A 19,367-nucleotide genomic window follows, 5' to 3' on the forward strand; every position below is an offset into this window, starting at 1 on the left:
AAGCAACGTTATAAGCCAGCAGGGTGGGGTGGCCAAGTGCCAGGGTGGCAGAAGGGACACCGTGCTGCAGTCATGACCAGGTCGGCCCGGAGTTCTCACTAGAGTTGTAGAGGAAGAAGTATCGGAGCCTAGACACATGTTGGGAGGACAGAAGGGGTAAGGAAATGGAGGAGTCGAAAGTTACCCAACTCCGAGTGCTTGAGTGGAAGGAGAGGTGGTGAGACCGCGGCCACGAATGGGGCGGGAGGAAGGGGGTAGGAGGAATGTGCGGATTCAGTCCATCGTACATGAGTGCTCTGCGCAGCTCAGCGTTGCCTGCCTGCTCTCACTCCTGCCATCTCCTGGAAACCCTCCAGGACACGGACATCTCCGTGGCAGTCGGCACTGAGCTGCACCCTTGCTGGCGCTGGCCCTGGCCGGGGAGGGACGAGGCCCTTAGGATGCGGCTGCCCCAGGGCTGGCGGCCGCTGCTGCTGCGGCCAGAGCACGGTGCGAGGGGCGGGGGACAGCCGCTCCCCGCTACCGCTCCCGTGAGCTTAGCGGACTTTGGTTTCTGTCTGCCAACCTATAGCCTTTCATCAGCTCCAAATCCGGTCATAAATTTTAAAATATATTATGGCTCTCATACAGAAGCAGCCCCATGCCACTCTTTCTACATATTTCTAACTTATTTACATAAAACCAACTTTACAGTGAGTGCTGGGGTTCAGGCACGTGTGTAAGGGAATTGGTCTCATCGAAATGGATGCACACAAAACCCAGCTATGAAGGTGCCGCATCACGTAGAATAGACATCCACTCTATTTAATAGGAGACAATCCCATGCACACCCAGACACCATGCGCACAGCTCTTTGTCAGAGTACGCTGGATGCTCAAAAGTTATGATTACTCAACAGAAAATAATGCAACAATTTCTAAGCAGCTCTTGATTCTGGGTTGGGTGAAGGAAGCTCATTTACATTTAAATACCCTTAAGCCCCTGAAAGAGTTTGAATTTTTCATTATGTTTGGAAAATAGCTTGTGCTTCTTTTCTATGTCTGAAATGTTATTCTCTTATTTACAACTGGCCCTTGTCGTTTCACTGCAAGGCTTCTCATTCATGAGCTGATCCTTTGCATGTCGCTGCTTCTTTCCTAAGCTGGCCTCCTGTTTCAGAGTCTACATATTCTCATAGTCAGCTGTGTCAGGCATTTCTGTAAATTCCTTCACCGAGCCATGGTATGTGAAAAACATCACAGATTTTCCTAGACCTTTCCAAGACCTTCTTATCTCCATCACTTTTTCCTGTTTTGGTACTGCTTGTTGTAGACTGCAGAGTAGCAGTTTATGGGTGGAGTGTTTATCATGGTGGGTCATTTGTGGTACTTTACTTAAAACTGGTGTTTGGGTTTGCCAGGATGATTCTGTGTTAACAGGTTTTTATTATGAAAAGCATAGGTGACCTTTAAAGTCCAAAGGCCGTGTTTATGAATGACTCAGCCTGCTCTCAGTGCAGCTGAAGATTACAGTATGCAAACAAAAGCCAAAGCATACTTCTCCCATGTAACTTTTTGAGAAAGCAGTATTTGCCTCTGGCATTCACCGAGGGAGCTTTCCCTTTGTGTGCAAGAGGAAAATGGGGCAGGCTACAATAAAAGGCATTGTTGGTCCCAGCATGCAAAGAATGATGATCCAAGAACCGAAATAATAGAAAAGTGTCGGGAGGGAATTTAGTTCACAAACATGTCAGGATAGCTTCAGGCTTACTCAAGTTTTGATTCAAGCTTCTCATTCTTCTTAAATTCTTTCAGGCCAAAATGGATTAAATAGTTGCTAATCTTCAATCATCCAGCGTTTCCCTGGGATCAGTGTTCGAGGATGGCCTTGCCGTGCCGCCGGTTCAGCCGCCGGTTCCTTAATGACAGTAAGCCTCAGGGAATCACAGAGTATGTACTCTTGTGCTATGATTAAGATCTGCCTCTTCAAATTCCATCATTAAGGTCTCTGCAAGAGGGGCCTTCTTGCTTTGTGTCCTGGAGAGTACCTGTCATGATAGTCAGCAAGTATGACCAAGTACTGCAGCCGACATGTACATAACAGGTTATAAGCTATCAGTTTTATGGAGCTGGTTTCCAGACCAGAATATTGCCTGACAGCTGTGCTGACAAATCACTGCAAATAGGAGAAGAAAACTGGTCTTGCTGTGACATACCTAGGCAAATACTGCCAGCCCTGGATTTTAATAAATAAATTAAAAAAAAATTTAAAATTGTGTCTTCTTTCTTCTGTTGCTAGTCCTATTGGGATGTTGTCCAATTGAACTGACAACAAAACAAGAATAATAATAATAAAATATTCCCACATATATTTTTTTTCCCTAAAAATTGTTTTTAAATAAAGTCTCTTAAAAAGTTCAGAACGTGACTTTTTTCCCCTCTTCCTACTGTAAGGTATCCCTACTGAAAACCTAGGAGCTAATGCCAGGCAAGAATTTGCGGTAGCAGCTAAACATAAAAACTATGTAATTTACATCCTGTGGCCCTATCAAATATAATTACAAACCATGTTCACAGCGCTGCAAATTACACAGCACTTCACCAGTGTGGGAGATGGCACATTGCCTATTGTGATAGATGATCCCACACCTAGAATTGACTGGCAGCTTCTATAAAATAGCGAGGCATCCCTTTTGTGCCTGGCTGATGAAGGACAGATGGTCTTTTTCTCCTTCAAGGAGAATTCCCATCAGGCTTTATTTGCAATAGTTTATGTGCATATGAATTATTTGTATTAAAAGAGAATGAATATGGCATTTATTGGCGAACTATAATGCATTGAGATGAAGTGAAATTTTTAGCTATTTCTTGCGTCAACAGCAGTATTGGCTGTTCAATATTTTTTCTTTCTCTGATAATGGAGATAATTTTCATTAGCTCTAAGGCACCCTTGTGCTTCTCTGGCAGTGTAAATTCATTTATACCTGCCTTTAAGGCCTTTCTGCCCTTCTAGAGCAGTGCAGCAGAGGCTGAGGATAAATGAGAATCAAAGTGCTATTAAAGGGACCAAAAAAAAGCACAACACAAGTTAATACTCTTTAATGTTCATAATACTCTTTTTAACCTTCCTCCTCCTTAGAAGTTCACAGATAAATTGGAAGGGTATGGATGGCTTAAGGGGAATGACAGATTCCCTCTTACCCTTTCTTTTCTCCCTTGATGTATCCCATGGCTTATTTGTTCTTTGGTGAATATAGTTGAACCCTGTTCAGCTAATCTTGTGGCTTAATTAAGATAATCGAACCATTTTGTTCAAACACAAGGTGGTTGATACAGCACAATGTCTTGGGCATTGTGGTCTTGAGCTGCTGGGCTAACTGGGATGCTATTTTACCTTTGTCTTTTTAGAGCTTTTTAGAGCCCTTGGTCTTGGCTCCACAGGTACTTAATGGGTTTTTCCACTGTAATTCATAAGAAAGTGATAATCATGATGATGAAATAAGAGGCCTGAGCTTTTAGTGGCTTTTCTCTTCAGTGTGTTTGCACAGCTTCACTAATTGCATTAGATGCAGACCTGAATTATTGAAGGCTTCTGAAAAAACACATATTTTGGTCAAGGACAATTAGGAGGAGTTCCTGGAAATGGTTTGCACTGCTCAAGCTCAGCTGTCCATTAGTTACTTTTATTTATACAGCACCAAGAATGTGCCAGGAAAATAAAGTTCTATGAGAAATTTTTGCTATATTTTTCCTTACAAGGGAAGTAGAATCTGCTCTTTTCTCTTAGAATCCAGACCTGCCTCGGTTCACAAAGGATGGATGAACACTATCATGACAAAATACATAAAAGAGAGGGCTTCATTTCCAGGAGAATCAGACAAGTCCGTGGACATCAAAATGAAACCGCTCTCCGCTCCATTTTGAATGCTCTCAGCGGTGTGTGCAGCTAATGGCGTGCCTGCCTAGAAAGCCCGTTACCTGCTCATGCAGGCCAGCATTCAAAGGCGGCAGCGGCGGGTGCTCTGCATGCACGATCCCACGTGCAGTTAGGTAGCATTGCATCTCAGCCACGGCCCATGCTGCTTCTCACTGTCTGTAAATGCTGCTCCAAACGCGGCCGGCAGTGCAGAGCCTGAGCAGCGAGAGTGATGGCTAGGGAGGATGCGGGGAAATTCGGTGTGAGTAAAAGAAACAAGTGGCCCATGAACAAGTAGGCAGGAGGGCAAATCTTGATGGAAAATGCCCTGGGCAGGGGAGGGTGAGCTGCAAAATTAATGGGAGGTGAAAAACACTGAAAATGGAGTGGAAGAGGGAAGACACTGCCTGGAAGGGTCTTGTGAAAATCCCTGTGTGGCACAGGGGCTGGTGGCCATCGCGGAGCATCCATGGGGCTTTGGGAGGATCGCTTACTGGTGGAGCCAGGTGCAAGCAAGGATTTTGGTGGGGGTTTTTTTGTAAAAAAGAAACGTCAGTGCTAGCAACAGCAGCAGGCTTGACCGTAATGAGCTTAATGAATGTGGCGCAAGGGATGTTTCAGGTAGAAGGAGAAATGTGGGATTTCTTGTGTGTGTAATTAGGACACTTGGCAGCTGGGTAAGCTTTAATTGCCATCCAAAGCTCCTGATCTTGCCAAAGAATGAAGAGAGTGAAGAGAGCTATTGATTTCCATCTGGGCAAACAATTTACTTCTTAGTGCTCATCAGCCTGATGTGTATCTTCATTCGCTGTCACTGCTGTGTGCAAGCTAAAGCTGCTTTCATCGGCAGATTTCAGGTGGGGGTTCAGTTGAATATGTGGCTAGAATTGCAAGGCGTTAATGGTAAATACTGCCTTACTTACCACGCTGTCAGTGCACAATGTGCTGTTAGTTTTGGAAAATCTCCACATCTCTAGGTCCTTATATAAAGCGTCTCTTTGCTGTAGTGTCCAGTTGCCTCCCAAAAATAAAATGGGCACAGAAGGAGCCTTCTTCTCTCTCTCTCTGCTCAACAGGAGCAAGGCAATGTTTATTTTATATGATGCATGTTTGTTTATAAATGTGGTGTTACTGAGCAGAGGACTAGATCAAAGAAGTGGATTTTGCTTTTCACTTTGAAGACACAGATGTCCATAGTCAACATGATCTCTTTTGGGGGCTGCTTCCAAATTTTGTGGGCTAAATGCCACATTTTTGCCCTGTTGTTGACAGTTTCATTGTTCCAGGGGCACAGAGCTGGTGCAGGTCATGATCTTGAAACAGAGACACAATGAGAAAACTCACAGGCAGACACGAAGTGTAGCAACTTAATTAGGAAAAAAAAAATTAAGTGGTATTTTGGGGGAAAAGGTTGAGAAGAGAGAAAGAGGAGGTAGAATTACCTTTGCAAAGCTATCAAAAAACCAGACTTGCTGCAATTTACAATATGTAAATAGCATCATTAGGCACAAACAGGTTTTTATACAACTAATCAATCTAAAATTGTGCATGTAATGGAGATTGGTGTGCCTGTGCAGGGTAGATATGTGGGTATGGTTTTCTGAAATTAAAGAAATAAAGGCTGGAATAATGAATTCTCTTCTGTTGAGGAATGGATAATTAGTCAAATGGTAATATTCAGCAGATGCAAGTTATTCACATAGGAAATTCCATCATATAGTGCCCCAGGGGCACTGGACACTATACAGTAAAAATAATCATGTTCAACAGTAAAAATTGTTAGATGTACCCAATTCTAGCAAGATTATTTGTACACCATATGGGAAGAAACATAAACACATACAGGGCTAGTTTTCCTTTTGCTCATGTTTTGATCTGGAGTGACTTTACTGGAATGACTCTGCACTGACAGCAACAATAGGGTGGAATCAGCCTCCAGATATCTAAATATTGAGTAAGTGTGGTAAAGTTAAGTGATGGCTTATAAATTAAAATGAAAGCAGTACTTGACTAATGTCTAAAAAGTAATCCTCTAAAAGTAATATTGTCTAATAAGTTTTATATTTTAAAAGTGGCTTTTTCTGACTTACCAGGAAAGAAATGCCTAACATGGATTAATATGGTCATTGACTAGTCATATCTTGATTTTTTTTTTTGTTTTCCTTTAAGAAAGATTTAACTGGATACAGTAGGGAAAAAAAAATTCCAAATTCAAACAGGGTCTCTTGGAAACAGTGATTTATTTCCCATTGACTTTAATAACTAATCCCATTAAAATAGCCTGTAGTGGAAAGCAAACCATATATGTGGACAAGATAGGAGAGATAAAAAAGGCAAGTTTTAGACTCATACTTGCCAAATTTAAAATAGGAAAATGATGCATTTTCTGTTGGTTGGTTAGATCTTGAATTCCATCTTGTGCTATTAGAGTATTTTTAAATCATGATGTCATTGCTGCGTTACTTTTGTGTGTGTGTATATATATCTCCCTTTCTAATCAGGAGATGACAATATATGCAACAGAAGTCATCTGGTACCTGAGACAGCTGTTAAAATACAACAGTTATTGATATATCCCCTTTGTTATTCTGTGTTGGATTATAGCCTCATTTTATACGCAGAGCAGTTCTACTGTTTGTAACAAAATACTTCCCACATGACACTGTCCTGTCATCTTCACTGTTTCTGGAGAGATTTTGAGAAATGACTCATGGTGTGGTGTGCCCTACTTAGGATACTTCAGATGTTGCTTTTTCCAAGGTGCTTCCCCAAGCCTTTGACTTCCAGGTCTTAAAAGAAGTGTACCCATAAGTGGAAGTGCCTGAAACCATTAGTTATCTTTAAAAATATGTCTTTCTCTTGTGAAAAATAAATAAAAGAATGCTTTTCCCTCTGCTGTTAAAGAAGTTCTTTTAAATTACTTGTAACTGAAAGGAATAAATAAGTATATAGTTCCATTCCTGCCATTAATGCATATGTTAAATTGAGCAGATAATTATACTTTAGATCTATCCTGTAAAACTACGACCATAATAATGAAATAATTATATTTTATCTAGATGCACAATAAAATTTCTTCCATCCCCACTTACTGTGCTCATTACCATATGGTATTTCTTCTCTGATCCTGAATGGAATCAGAATATGAGCATTCTGAGGCACTAGTCTATATGTATTTATAGCAGTAAGGAGTAGAACTGCCAAAATGCATGAAATATACTTTTCTGTTACTGCTTTCAGAGAAATCAATATGAGAGCTATCTGCTTTCAGTGTTGATTTTGTCTGTGCAGTTATATTGTGAAAGGCATAACTGGTCCTCTTCACTTGATTTCACAAACACATTTCAAACAGAACTGAATTTATGTGGTCAGCAAAGCTATTGGCAAGCATATTCACTATGTGAACTGACTTCTCCTAGCAGTTTATTAAGACAACATTCATTCCTTTCAAATAATGTGGCTGGCAGTGTTTGTATGTCTACCTAAAATTAAAGCGGTTGGATTTCCACAAAATATTAAGTTGCTATCAAATGTAGAAGGATAGAGATTTTGAAATATCAACAGATCAGACAGAAGCGTGAGCATCAGTGCAGAATATCTGCAGCACACAGCAAATAGTAATTTACAGGTCATCACGAGTCCTCAGGATTTCGGGAAAAAAATTGTAACCATCAGTTGCAAGATAACACAAGAAAAGGTGAATGAGATCTTTTACTGGTGTAACTAGGCATAGTTCCCTGGAGCTGAATACAGATGGGAGATTTCCATAGAACTAAATGGGATGAGCTGATTTTTGGTAGAAATCCTGCTAATCAGAGAAAGGATAGGAAGGTTTGTATTATGTGTAGAAGGTTGCTGTTGTTTTTAACAGCAGTAGTTCAGCTGGATCTACCTTTTTGCTCTTTGTGTTTGGAATATGCTGAGGTGCAAATCTTCCTTTTGAGTTGTGGCAAACTGTGGGAGAATTCAGATGGACCCTGTGAAACCTGAGCAGTGGGCTAACAGCAACTTCATGAAGGTCAACAAGGAGAACTGCAGAGATTTGCAAATGAGTGGATCTGTACAAAATAGGAACCAACCAACCAGGACCCCTGCTGAAAAGGATCTGAGGGTTGCTGTGGGCTCCAGGTTCACAGTCTGCAACTATGCAAACAGTACTAGGCTGCACTAGGAGGATCATGGCCAGCAAACTGGGAGAAATTATCCCCCTCTACTTGATACTGGTGAGGCTATATCTGGAACACCGTGCCCAGTCTGGGGCTCCCCGGTCAAGAGAGAGGTTGAGAAACTGTGGATTGCCCTGCAGAGGACTACCAAGGTAATTAGGGGTCTGAAGCACGTGGCATGGAAAGAGACATTTAGGGAGCCAGGCTTGTTTGGTTTGGAAAAGAGAAGTTTAAGAAGGAACTGGTGGCAACCTGTGGGTACTTGAAAGGCAGTTACAACGGAGACAAATTTTTCTCAATAGATGCAGAGGATAAATAAGGCAGAAGTTGCACCTTCAGAGGTTCGAATTGGACATTAGGAAAAGCTTTTGTACTACAAGGGTACATGATTCTAACACTGAATACACAGAGATAGGCTCTGATCTTCTTACTGACATTCAGAAAACAGACCTTGAAGTCCCATAGATGCTTCAGCTCAGCATTCCCTCAGAATCAAATGTTAGGTGGTATCAAGGGTGCCTCATCTGCTGATTTATCTGCAGAAGGCAGTGCCCCCTGTGCTACCTCCGGTCCCTGTCACGTGCAGTGGCACTACTTGTCAGGGAAATTGTAGGGAGTAGGAGTTCTGTCCCTTTCTGAACTGCACCTTAACTGCTCCATTTCTCCGTTCTTTTTCAGCTGGTGAGTTAGAGGCATCCAGAAACCTCTTGGTTAAGTGGTAAGGAACAGCACAAGTTTAAACGGAACAAACTGATCACCGGCTGCCTCCTCAAGCCTTCCAACCGGTGTCACTCCCTCTGTACTACCTGCTTCCTATGGAAGCACCTACATGCTGCTCCCCTATGGAGAGGCAAACAGCTATTGAACATTTCCCTTTGAAGAAGAAAAGATCATTTCACGTCTATTCTGTGATGAATTACAGCAAGAGTTATTGCCACCAGCCTGGATACAATAATACTGAAGCTAATCTGTGTATCTTTTCATGTTTTATAGCTTCTTAACTCTGACACTTAGGACAGCATATTAATAAACTCAGTAAAAAAGCCTGTTGGAAACCTTTCCCTTTCTTAGCTTAATTTGTGATGTATTAATCTGTCTGTTTTTCTCTAGCACTAATCTTAGTGCCAAGGAAGCTGGCAACAGAACTGCTTGCCCTTTGCAGGCACACAAGGGAAACCACAAAGTTGTTGACTTGTGTGCATACATATACATATATAGATGTGTATATATATCTCTCTCTCTCCATATTCTCTTTCTTGTGGATACAAAAGCTAATTCCACTTTAACAAGTTTCATGTAAATATACAGTTTCATAGTTGCATTTGCAAGTTATTGACCAAGTCAACACCAAAAATGCACCAAGCATTTACAAATCAAAGCAAAAGATGCCTAAGTGATAAGAAAGGCTGGGAATTCATTCTCAGGCAGCTGGCTCCTGGAAGGAATGGGAAATGCAAACTAAGAAAAGCAAGAAATGCTACAGCCAAATGTCATTGCATCTTACTGCTGAGCTTGCAAGGGCTTTTCAGGCAATGAAAGGGAAGGACAGCCTGCCACACCTGCAGGGTGCTGCCAACTGGTCAGCTGGCTCCATAGAAAAGGGAAATGGAGACTTAGGATAAACATTAAAAAACAACTCAAGTTACATTGCAAAGGACTTGGGTCCTTTAGAAAATATTAACCTGCATCAATCAGCATTTTTAAGCTTTTGCTTTTTTAGGGAATAAAAGTATAGTTTTGGTGGAAGACTTGAAGGGGAGAAAAAAAACCAGCACGTGCATTATTCCTCTTGTATCAGTGCAGCCCAGTTTAGCAGCCATGATTTACCAAAGACTTTATGCCCCTCAGGCAGCCTTTTTCTGCTGCCCATGGGGGCACCGGCAGCATCTCACAGCAGCTGGTTTTGGATTCGTGAGACCCATTGAACAATAGCTGTGTAAGTGCGAATGGCATGAGCCACCCCCGCCTTCTACTGCTGGAGCTGATGCTTTCTTGCCAAGCTGATAAAATAGCATACTTTATTAAAAATGCTGTCTGATAGCAGGAAAACTCTTATTGTCTAATTTTCCCAGGGGAGCCACAACAAGAACAATTTACAAAGCATTTACCCTAGCCCTGTCTCCTCTTTCTCTCCTGGCTGGTGTAGTATTTCTGGCATACTTCTGGGAAGTATGTCCATCAGGGAAACAAATGGTGTCTTTCTATTCTTTTCTGTATGAGAAATGTCAACCATTGTAATTCAGCATAAATTTCTACAGAGTACTAATCTCATTTTTTTAGTTGTGGACATCTGAACCTGTGGTACCTAACTCATGCTTTTTTTTTTAAATTCAACAAGTGACTTTTCCCCTGCAGAGGAAGAAGTGCAGAAGTGGATGTAAGGCATGGTGAAGGTGAGGAGATAGGAGCACAGGAGGTAAATAGTCAGGGTCCTGCACGTCTCTCCCCAATGATCTGTTTGCGCAGCCAAGTGAATCCAAAAGTTGATCCTGGTTGTACTATGCGCAACCTATTGTAACAAAACACGTGGGAAGACTATAAATGTGAGGAATGCCCTGCGCCTCTGCGTGTTGTCCAGGCTCCTTGGTGCCATGTGTCATGGCAACAATGCTGCCAAAGCTGGACTTTAAAGAATCACCCTTTGACAGCTTTGTCTCCCAACAACTGTGTAGCTGTCAGCTCATGGGAATTCCTCCTTCTCCGGAGGATGCGAAATGCCAGCTGAGAAAACGCCCAGTTCATTATCCCATAGCAGACAAAACAAATATTGTGTTTCCCCTGAACCAGCTATATATAGAATTAATCTGACCCTGGTAAGACTCTGTGAGATAGCTTGGGTTCAACTCAGGCAAGGGAAAATGCTGTTCCCCAAAAGGATTTCTCTACAGGCTGGCAGATGCACTGTTGATTTAAGCCATCCAGAAGGGGTTGGTCTCCTATTCCAGGAGTGATCTGTTACATAAAGAATAGATGGCGAGCTAAATCTGTTCAGTATTTGGAAAATGAAAAAACACTCGGGAGCTTGTCCATGCAGTGGGTTGAAGTTAAGTGAAGTGACTTGTTGCCTAATGTCTTTAGCTCCTCTAAATGAGGAGCACAGACACTTAATTATTTAGTAAAAATACTGCTTCACTGAATCACTGTGGTTTTTTGTATTACAGTACTAGAATAGAAATTGAAAACTTCTGTCAACTATCTGGGTGAAAACCCCTTTGAGTCACTTTTCATGTATCTAAAGTATGATTAAAGTAACATTTTTCTCTTCTGTGGCTGTAAGTAAGACCTGATCCTGTAACCTTTACTAAGAGAATGATCCATGGATCGTAATGGGAGCTTTTCCTGCAGAGCAGTATTTGCTTCTATTAATAATGGCATTTGGCTATTATTAGTAGTAGTTGCACAGTTTTCTATTGAGGTGAAGAAATCATTCAAATTTGTATTCCTTTTAAAAAGTGAAACTCGGTGTCTCTCCATCTTTCTGGTGCAGATTCCCATCACCATAGTGGGACTTGCTGGTGACTGGATGGCTCGGTTGCTGTCTTGTCCTGGCTTTTCACTGTCTCAAGTTTCAAGTAGCATTTCATTAATAGTGTGAGAGAGGTCCATTAAGGCTTTAGAGCCAGCAGTGTTGTTCTAGCATCTGCAAGCGATGGTGTGTTCAAACTTTGCAGCCATCTAGCATGCCCAAGCAATCAGCCCATGTGGTATGTGCTTGTATTCGGCGATGATTCAAATTCTCCTTTGTCATGTCACACAAACTGTTCAACAGCAGTGACCAGCCGTGACCTTCAGTCTCCTAGTGGTGCACGTAGAGGTTGTGCATTTGTTACTGGGGACATCAGACTGATCGTTACGTAGCTGTTTTCACTAAAATTATCCATCATTTTCAGTGTAAAAATTATAACAGAATCATAGGACTGGAAGGGACCTCTTCTCATCCATCCTTCTTCCCCAGCTCTGTCTTTCTGCTCCTGGCAGATACTTCTTTATTATTCTTAATAAGATTCTTCTTAAGATACAAGATTCTTCTTAAAAACACCTGTTATGGAGGCTGCACATTCTTCCCAGGCAATCTTTTTCTCTGCTCCTTGTTAGAAAGTTTTCCCTACTTTTCCTTGCAATAATTTAAGTCCATTGCTTGCCTTCTACCTTGTGGAAATTATTCCCTTCATCTTTGTGGCAGCTTTTTACATAGCTGCAGACTGTTCTCAAGTCACGGCTGTAAAAAAAAAAAAAAATCTTATCGATATGCTGCTGGTGATTTTGTCAAATGGATGAAATTTCACTCTGTATATTGATGACTTTTCTGTCATAACTTTTAAACCATATCTCCTTTTTCAATATCTGTTCCTTTCTCCTGAAAGCGAATGTGCTATTCACGTATGCTTCCTCAAGTACATTTTGCAAAGCAATTTTCTTCTCACTGTCACTGCCAGCAGATGACTCTGTGTAGTGTCAGTCACAAAACACCTGGATTTGCATCCTTTTGTGTATTTTCTGTATGAAGCGTTTTCTCATTTCTAAATACAGCTTCCTATGACAGTGCTTAAGCGGTCTGCAGTCCATCTTCTGTTGCAAGCATGGTTTTCATCGTTCCGCATGAATTCCGTAGTGTGACACAGCTTTTTTCTTTGCTGGGGAGCGGCTTTGCTCTTTTACACTAGTTGCTCCAGCAGGACAAAATTACAGGAAAATACTGAGTATAGAGCAAGGTAGACTGTAAACACTATGTCGATGACTGTAACTGACCCATTTTGTATTACTGCATATGATGAATTTTAACATCACTCCCACAAGACTGTGTGAATACATTCCATTATGTAATGTTAATTTGTGAGTAAACCGATATTTTGTTAATCTTATTATAAATATGCACAATTTTGCTCTGGCTGCACTTGTTCCTAGATTGTTAATGATGCCTTTCTGTTCAACATAAATAATAGAACAATCACAATCAGCAAACAGATCTTCATTTGTATTTAAACTGCACCATTTTATACATGTATGGAAATACAGATGTACAGATGACTTTTTTTTTACTGTAGTCATCACTTCTGTAATCTTGTCTAAATAGCTAGCATTTTGTATTTCCAAAACACATTGTATTTGTAGCATACCACTGTCTCATACGACTGCATCTCATAAAGAGATCTTCCTTCCTCCAGCCTTGTCTCCCATAATGCAGGAAGGTATTGAGAAGCTGTCAGAAGTGATACCTGGCCAGCTCCCAGGGAGCAGCTGTGGCCACCCGAGGTCAGCCTGGGCCAGTGACAATGCCTCTGGGGCAAACCTCACTGTCCTGGCGTATCATGTGCGTACGGGATGACTGTGTGGCATCACCTCATATCTCATATTCCTGTAATCTCAGTGAGATCTAAAAAATGTCATTGCTTATAAATTCATGAGGTATTTATGGATGTCAAAAAAATCTGTATTGACTAGAACTTTCCGATCCATTGGCTGCAAGAACAACTATTTGCAATACCTTTTCAGATAGGAACCCTGGCAATTTTTTAAATTACAGAAGGATAGTAGCACTTTTTCTTCTGGCTAAAAGTCACGCTAACAAAAAGCAAACCAAAGCGTGCCAATGGCCGTATCCCAAATCTGTAATGAGTAAAAATAGGCTTTAACAACTGTGGAAGGATCACACATTATACCAGAGACAGTATAATACCATTTGTAGTGGTTTCTCAAGAGTTTGAAATGTCCCACATGATAATGACTCAATTACCTATCCATTTGTTTTAAGGAGAATAATATTTGCACATTATTCAGTGAATGACAGTTATTCAAATAACTGCGCCTATGCACGTTAAGTAAAGGCAGCCTTTACCGGATATTTGGAGAACGTGTGGAAAATGCAGATGAAAATCGAGTCAGCTGCCATTTTGGAAACACACTTTGATATTTCCTTCATGCTATTCATTAACCATATTGCCAAATGCTGAACATGTGCTAATGTCCGTGACAGCGCGGCCAAGGCAGCTGCCCGGGTTTTGTCCGAGCACCAAAGAGGGAACATGGAGGTGTGCGCTGGTGAGGTCCCCTCAGCGACCAGAGGGACACTTGAAAGAGCCTTGCTGGTAAAAGAAGAGCTGGAAGGAAAATTAATATTCCTCCTCTCTTCCTGTCTGCTCCGGTGAGGAGAGACCTCGGAGGTACCTGGGAGGGCGGCAGCAGGAGCAGCGCAACCAGGGCTGGTGCTGTGGACATCTCCCATGGTGCAAGGTCTGGCCCAAAGCCTCATTCGCCTCCTGTCTGGAAGCCAGAGGTGTGCGCTGGAAAGGGCTGGCCCTCGTCTGGGGTAACCTCAAGTCAGGATAAAACCTGAGGAAAATGAAAAGTGGGGAAGTAAAGGTTTCTTTTAGGGGAAGGGTGGAAAATGCTCGGTGTTTCTGTCCTTGAGGCTGAGGTGGAGCAAAACGCTGGTGTCCCTTCTATCCCACAGAGGTGGAAACTTTGACAGCGTAAAGGAGTGGAAGAAGGTGGACACGCTGTGCTGGTGAGTGGCCCTGTAGGAAGCCATGATGAGGGATTACGAAGTGGCTGGGATAATTTCCTTTGGATTTGTATTTGGAACTGCCTTTGTCATGGGACATTCTTCCTTTGGCTGCACGGATAAACCACCCGGCCTCTCGCTCCGCCGCCAGGGAAGCAGCAGGCGGCCGCAGAGGGCACGCAGGCAGCCGGCCCGATGCACCCTCGAGCCAGAGGGGTAAGCAGCCTTCCCCCCTGCCCATGCTGAGCCTGAACGAGCATAGAAATGCAGGGAGACGCAGGTGTTTGAATTCTGTCAGCGTAGTTGTGTGCTTACACATAACTACCTGAAACTACTGTGTGAAACCACACTGCCCCTCAAACCACGTTGTGGTGCCGGAGCTCCGAGGCAGGCACAGGCAGCCCCAACGCCCTGGCGAGGGGCAAGGCCTGGGGCAAGCGCCGGGGCCGCCCCACGGAGGGTCGAGCCCCCACCGCCGCTCCCCGGCCGGGCCGCGCTGCCCCTGCGGGGATCGCCCCGGCGCCGGGGCGCGGCCGGGTCCCTCAGGGCTGAGCGGGTGGCGCCGCCGCTCCCGCCCGCCGCACAGGTAAGCGGCGCCCTGCGGGGGGCGGCCAATGGCGCGGCCCGGCCGCCGCCGCCAGCCAATGGGAGCGCGCTTGGCGGCGGCCCCATGGAAATGTGCCTGGTGGGGAGCCAATGGGGCGCGGCCGGGCCGCGGGCGGCGCTTTATCAGCTGCCAGGGCCGGCGGCGGCGGCCGTCCCTCCCTCCCTCCCGCGCGCCCCGCCGTCCCCGCCGCGCAGCATGGCCGGGCTGGGCGGCGGCCCCGCCGCCTTCGGGCGCTGCACGCACGCCGTGGTGCGGGCGCTGCCCGAGTCGCTGTGCCGGCAGGCGCTGCGCAGCGCGGCGGGCCCCGAGGTGGACTTCGCCCGCGCGGAGCGGGAGCACCAGCTGTACGTGGGCGTGCTGCGGGGCAAGCTGGGGCTGCAGGTGCTGGAGCTGCCGGCCGACGAGAGCCTCCCCGACTGCGTCTTCGTGGAGGACGCGGCCGTGGTCTGTGAGGAGACGGCGCTCCTCACCCGCCCGGGCGCGCCCAGCCGCAGGAAGGAGGTACGGTACGGTAGGGGCCGGGCCGGGGCCGCGGGGAGCGGTGACCGCGCCGCCCAGGTGGGCTGGGGGCGGCCGCGCCGTCGGGCGTGTCCCGGGCCCGCCCCGGAGCCCGGCGGGAGTGGGGTGGGCGGCGGCGGCAGCAGGGATCGCTCAGGGAGCAGCAGCCCTCCTCGTGGGACCGGCGCGGCGGGCCCCGGGCAGCGGCTCTTGGCCGGCCTCCTGCTGCCGCCCCGGCGGCTCCGGCTGGCAGCGCCCGCTGCCGCGGAGCCCGGCCGCGTTGGGGGTTTACGGGAGAGCGGTGTTGTCCTGCTCCTGAAAACAAGTGGACGGTGTAAACTATGACTCATCCTTTCTGGGGCGTGCGGGCTCCCGCTCCGTGCGAACTGGCCCAGCTCGGTCCTGCGGGATGGATCGCCAGTCGGTCGTGCAGGCTTGTGTCCGTGCTGCAGCACTGCTCAGCCCACACCCCGTCTTCATTACATGTTCAACTTGAGCTCTGTTCCAGGCAGTGTATTGCTGATACCTACGGTAGTTGTACCTGCTGGCCTGTGCAAAAGAGCTGGTGTTTGTTTTGGCGTACTTGGTGTTAGCCTGAATGCCCTTGAACCTTCCCTGTGCAGCCACTGCAGGTTCTGTGGGCTAGAGGTGCGTGGATGTACAGGGGATGCAGGCCATCTTGTTGAAGAGAGGTGTGAAGGATGCGCAGCTGCAGGAGCCTTACTTCAGATATTCTTAGGACTCTTTTAATATGCTCAGCCCATTCATAAACTAGTTCATCAGGCAGTGCATCTGTTGAAGTGCCACCCAGTTATCTCCTCAACGAGTTGTGAGTAGCAAATTAAACAAACCTTACCCTGTTTGAAGCTGCAAAACTACTATGCTGACAACCTGCCTTCCCATAAGCATGTCTTACCGTAACCCTCTTCCCATCTCTTCCAGTTCCAATCTTCTCTGTGGTACCATAGCTCATCCAGTATTGATCCAGAAGCATGTACTGTTATGCCTCTGGGACAGGGCTGGGCCACTAGCTGTGGTATACCAGCAGCTGCTCTTGGCCATTGAGTGCAATGGATGAGCGTCTCCACTTGGTATTTTTTATACAGTGCCCTTCTGTTAGCAATAACAAAGTTTACTTGAATTTTGTCCAACAGTGTAACAGTCTAAGATATTGCACAGATCTTGTACACGTGCACTTCCTTGTGTGTACCCATGTGTATTTACTCTTCAAAGCACATCTGAATGCTCTTAAAGGTGACAGCATCAGAGTAAAGTGTGTTTGCCACATGCTGCTCTCAGAAGCAGCTGTTTCTCAGCCAGAGTCCAAGTGAGTTTTCACTGGTCCTTCCTATGACTCACTGGTATGTAGCTATGTGACTCCCATTGCCATTTGCACAATTTCCCCTTTAGGAGCAGTATCTCAGTTATTGCACTTAGTGCAAATTCAGTACTGAAGGAGAAATTGTACAAATTCACAAGTGTGCATGCGGGGAATCAGCTCTGGCTCAATACGTTTTTTTTCCCTTTTGAGGTCTCAAATTGTGCCAATGCACAGTGAATTACAAGAGACAAGGCAGCAGAGCTGAATGTGAGAGTGGCTGTAACTATTTGCTGTACCATTTGAGATGCCATAAGGAAATTCAAAAGCATGAAATGAGGAAGCAAAGGATGTGGGGTACTTTTTACTCTCTACAAAGAAGCAGGTTAATTTCTCCTCCTCCTCCCTTTGGTCTCTCTAGTTGCTCTGGCTCAGCAAAGGTAGTGGACAAAGAAACATAACCCAAGGTTGCAGGAGTAATGAAGGAGAGTTAGTGATGCGTGAGGCAGAGAGAAGGGGTTTGCTGGACCCTTGAGCAAAACAGTGCTGGATGTGAGTACCTGACAGCATTAGCCCTCTCCTGGGGTTAAAAACAGCAAATTAAGCAAATTAGTTGTATCCTGCCTGTTATAAGTACCAGTCAGGTAAAGGAAAGCTTTTTTCTTTTAACAAAAAAACACAAGATGTCACATTTACTTTTGTAATCCTAAGTATGTTAAATGGTTTTAAACCATAATTAGATGTTATTTCCCAGCATCCACAAAAATTAAAAAGAATTGTGCTGCAGGGTATGCATATGGTAGCAATTTATCATTGAATTACACAGTTTATTGTCAGTTTGAGAATAATACAAAATCTATTCTGTGTATATTCTGGTTTTTTTTGCTTGGTCCATGCCTGCTGGCTGTGAGACCAGGTTTCTTATTGATCAGCACTCCCTATTTTGCATGAAGTAGTAGTTCAGAAGTGATTGGAAGTAAAGGCTGAACATGGTAAATTTTTACTAGAAACAGCAGAACAGATTTACTTCTTTCCATAGGTGACTTGTCCAGGCAGAGTCATGAATCAAGAGGAGAGAAAAAGCTTTGAAGCATAATTTGAACCTTATTAGTTTTCTTGAATGATGGAGCAATCCTTCCCCTGAGTTGTGTGTGAAGTAAAAAAGAAAAAATAATTGAACAAACATCCTCTTAAAGCTATAATAATGCATGACACTGCAGTGTAGTGCTTGTCTGAGTGTGTAACTCTTAACTGTTTACAACAATTCTTCCTCCTGGGAACATCATTACAGCAGTGCTTTGCAGAGAGGGGGAGAAGATGCTTTTTTCTGTGGGATGATGCTGGGCTGCTCCTGGTCCCTCTCCTGTCCAAGGCATCCCCTGGGCAGCCTCCCCTCCCTGGCATGCTGACTGAGTCAGTTGTGTTCAGCTAGTGAGTCTGCTTTGTGTGAGTAGTTAGTGACCAGGATGTCATCTTGAAAACAGTAAGATGGTCAAGCCTTTAGAAAGCAGAAAAGTATACATGACTAGTTTGTCTAGAGCTCTGCATACTGTGGTGGAGGGCTTGGCATGTGCCTTGGACATCTTGGCAAACATCTATGATAACTTTGCTTTCATAAAAAGCCCCCTAAGAAGCAGCAGTGTTTCTTGTAGCTTCCTGAGGGCGTTTCCTATTGTAGCCAGAGCTTCTCTGCTCTTGCTGCCTTCAGCCCTGGTTCTGGAGGTACCAGCTGCAGGTCTTCAGGCAGTCCAGGTACTGAGGCCTGTGGCCACCCTGAGCTGAGAGTCCAGCACCTGCTCCTGACTCTCCTGTTCATCCTGGTGGGTGGCAGTTGGCAGCCTCCCAAAGGTCTTTTCTCAGGTTTATGTTTAATCTCTGAGTTCCCCATTGAGAATTCCTGGAGGCTGGTGGCAAGTGAAGTTGCTGTGAGGTCTGTCCTAGCATCTGCCCTGGTAAATGTCTTTGTTGGTGACCTGGAGGAGATGGGGGCATCTGTATCGAGCTGTGAGCAGCCCCAAACTGGAGCAAGGGGGGCAAGTGTGACGGGCAATACCCATGAGGTCCGGGCTGCTGTTCAGAGGGACCTTGCCAGGCTGAAGGAAGGGGCTGAACCATGGGGACCTTATGGAGTTGAACAGAGACAAACACAAAGTCCTGCCTCAGGGAAGGAAAGATCCCTAGGTGGGACTGAGTGGGTGAGGGACAGCTCTGCAGAAAAATCCCTGGGGGGGCCTGCTGGGCATCACAGTGGCCATGAGCCAGCAGTGTGTCCCTGCAGTAAAGGTGGCCAACAGGATCCTGGGCTGTATTAACAAGAGCAGAACCAGTAGACTGACGGAGGTGATTACCCTTTCTACCTGGCACTCGCAGACTGCATCTTAT

General features: G+C 45.0%; 1 protein-coding gene across 3 annotated transcripts in view; it reads left to right on the plus strand.

The window, feature by feature from the left end:
• Positions 1-19,367, plus strand: part of DDAH1 (dimethylarginine dimethylaminohydrolase 1) — a 112,900-nt gene that overhangs the window by 24,769 nt on the left and 68,764 nt on the right. For 2 of the 3 annotated variants that reach the window (XM_075508470.1, XM_075508469.1), the window contains exon 1: positions 15,308-15,670. The exons of the other annotated variant lie outside the window; for it this stretch is intronic. In XM_075508470.1, the coding sequence (XP_075364585.1) occupies positions 15,365-15,670 (306 nt within the window). In that variant the 5' untranslated portion in view covers positions 15,308-15,364. Of the gene's footprint in view, positions 1-15,307; positions 15,671-19,367 lie in introns of those variants that run through there. 3 annotated transcript variants of the gene reach the window in all.

Source organism: Mycteria americana, chromosome 7 (assembly GCF_035582795.1).
Source record: "Mycteria americana isolate JAX WOST 10 ecotype Jacksonville Zoo and Gardens chromosome 7, USCA_MyAme_1.0, whole genome shotgun sequence".
Classification (NCBI taxonomy): Eukaryota; Metazoa; Chordata; class Aves; order Ciconiiformes; family Ciconiidae; genus Mycteria; species Mycteria americana.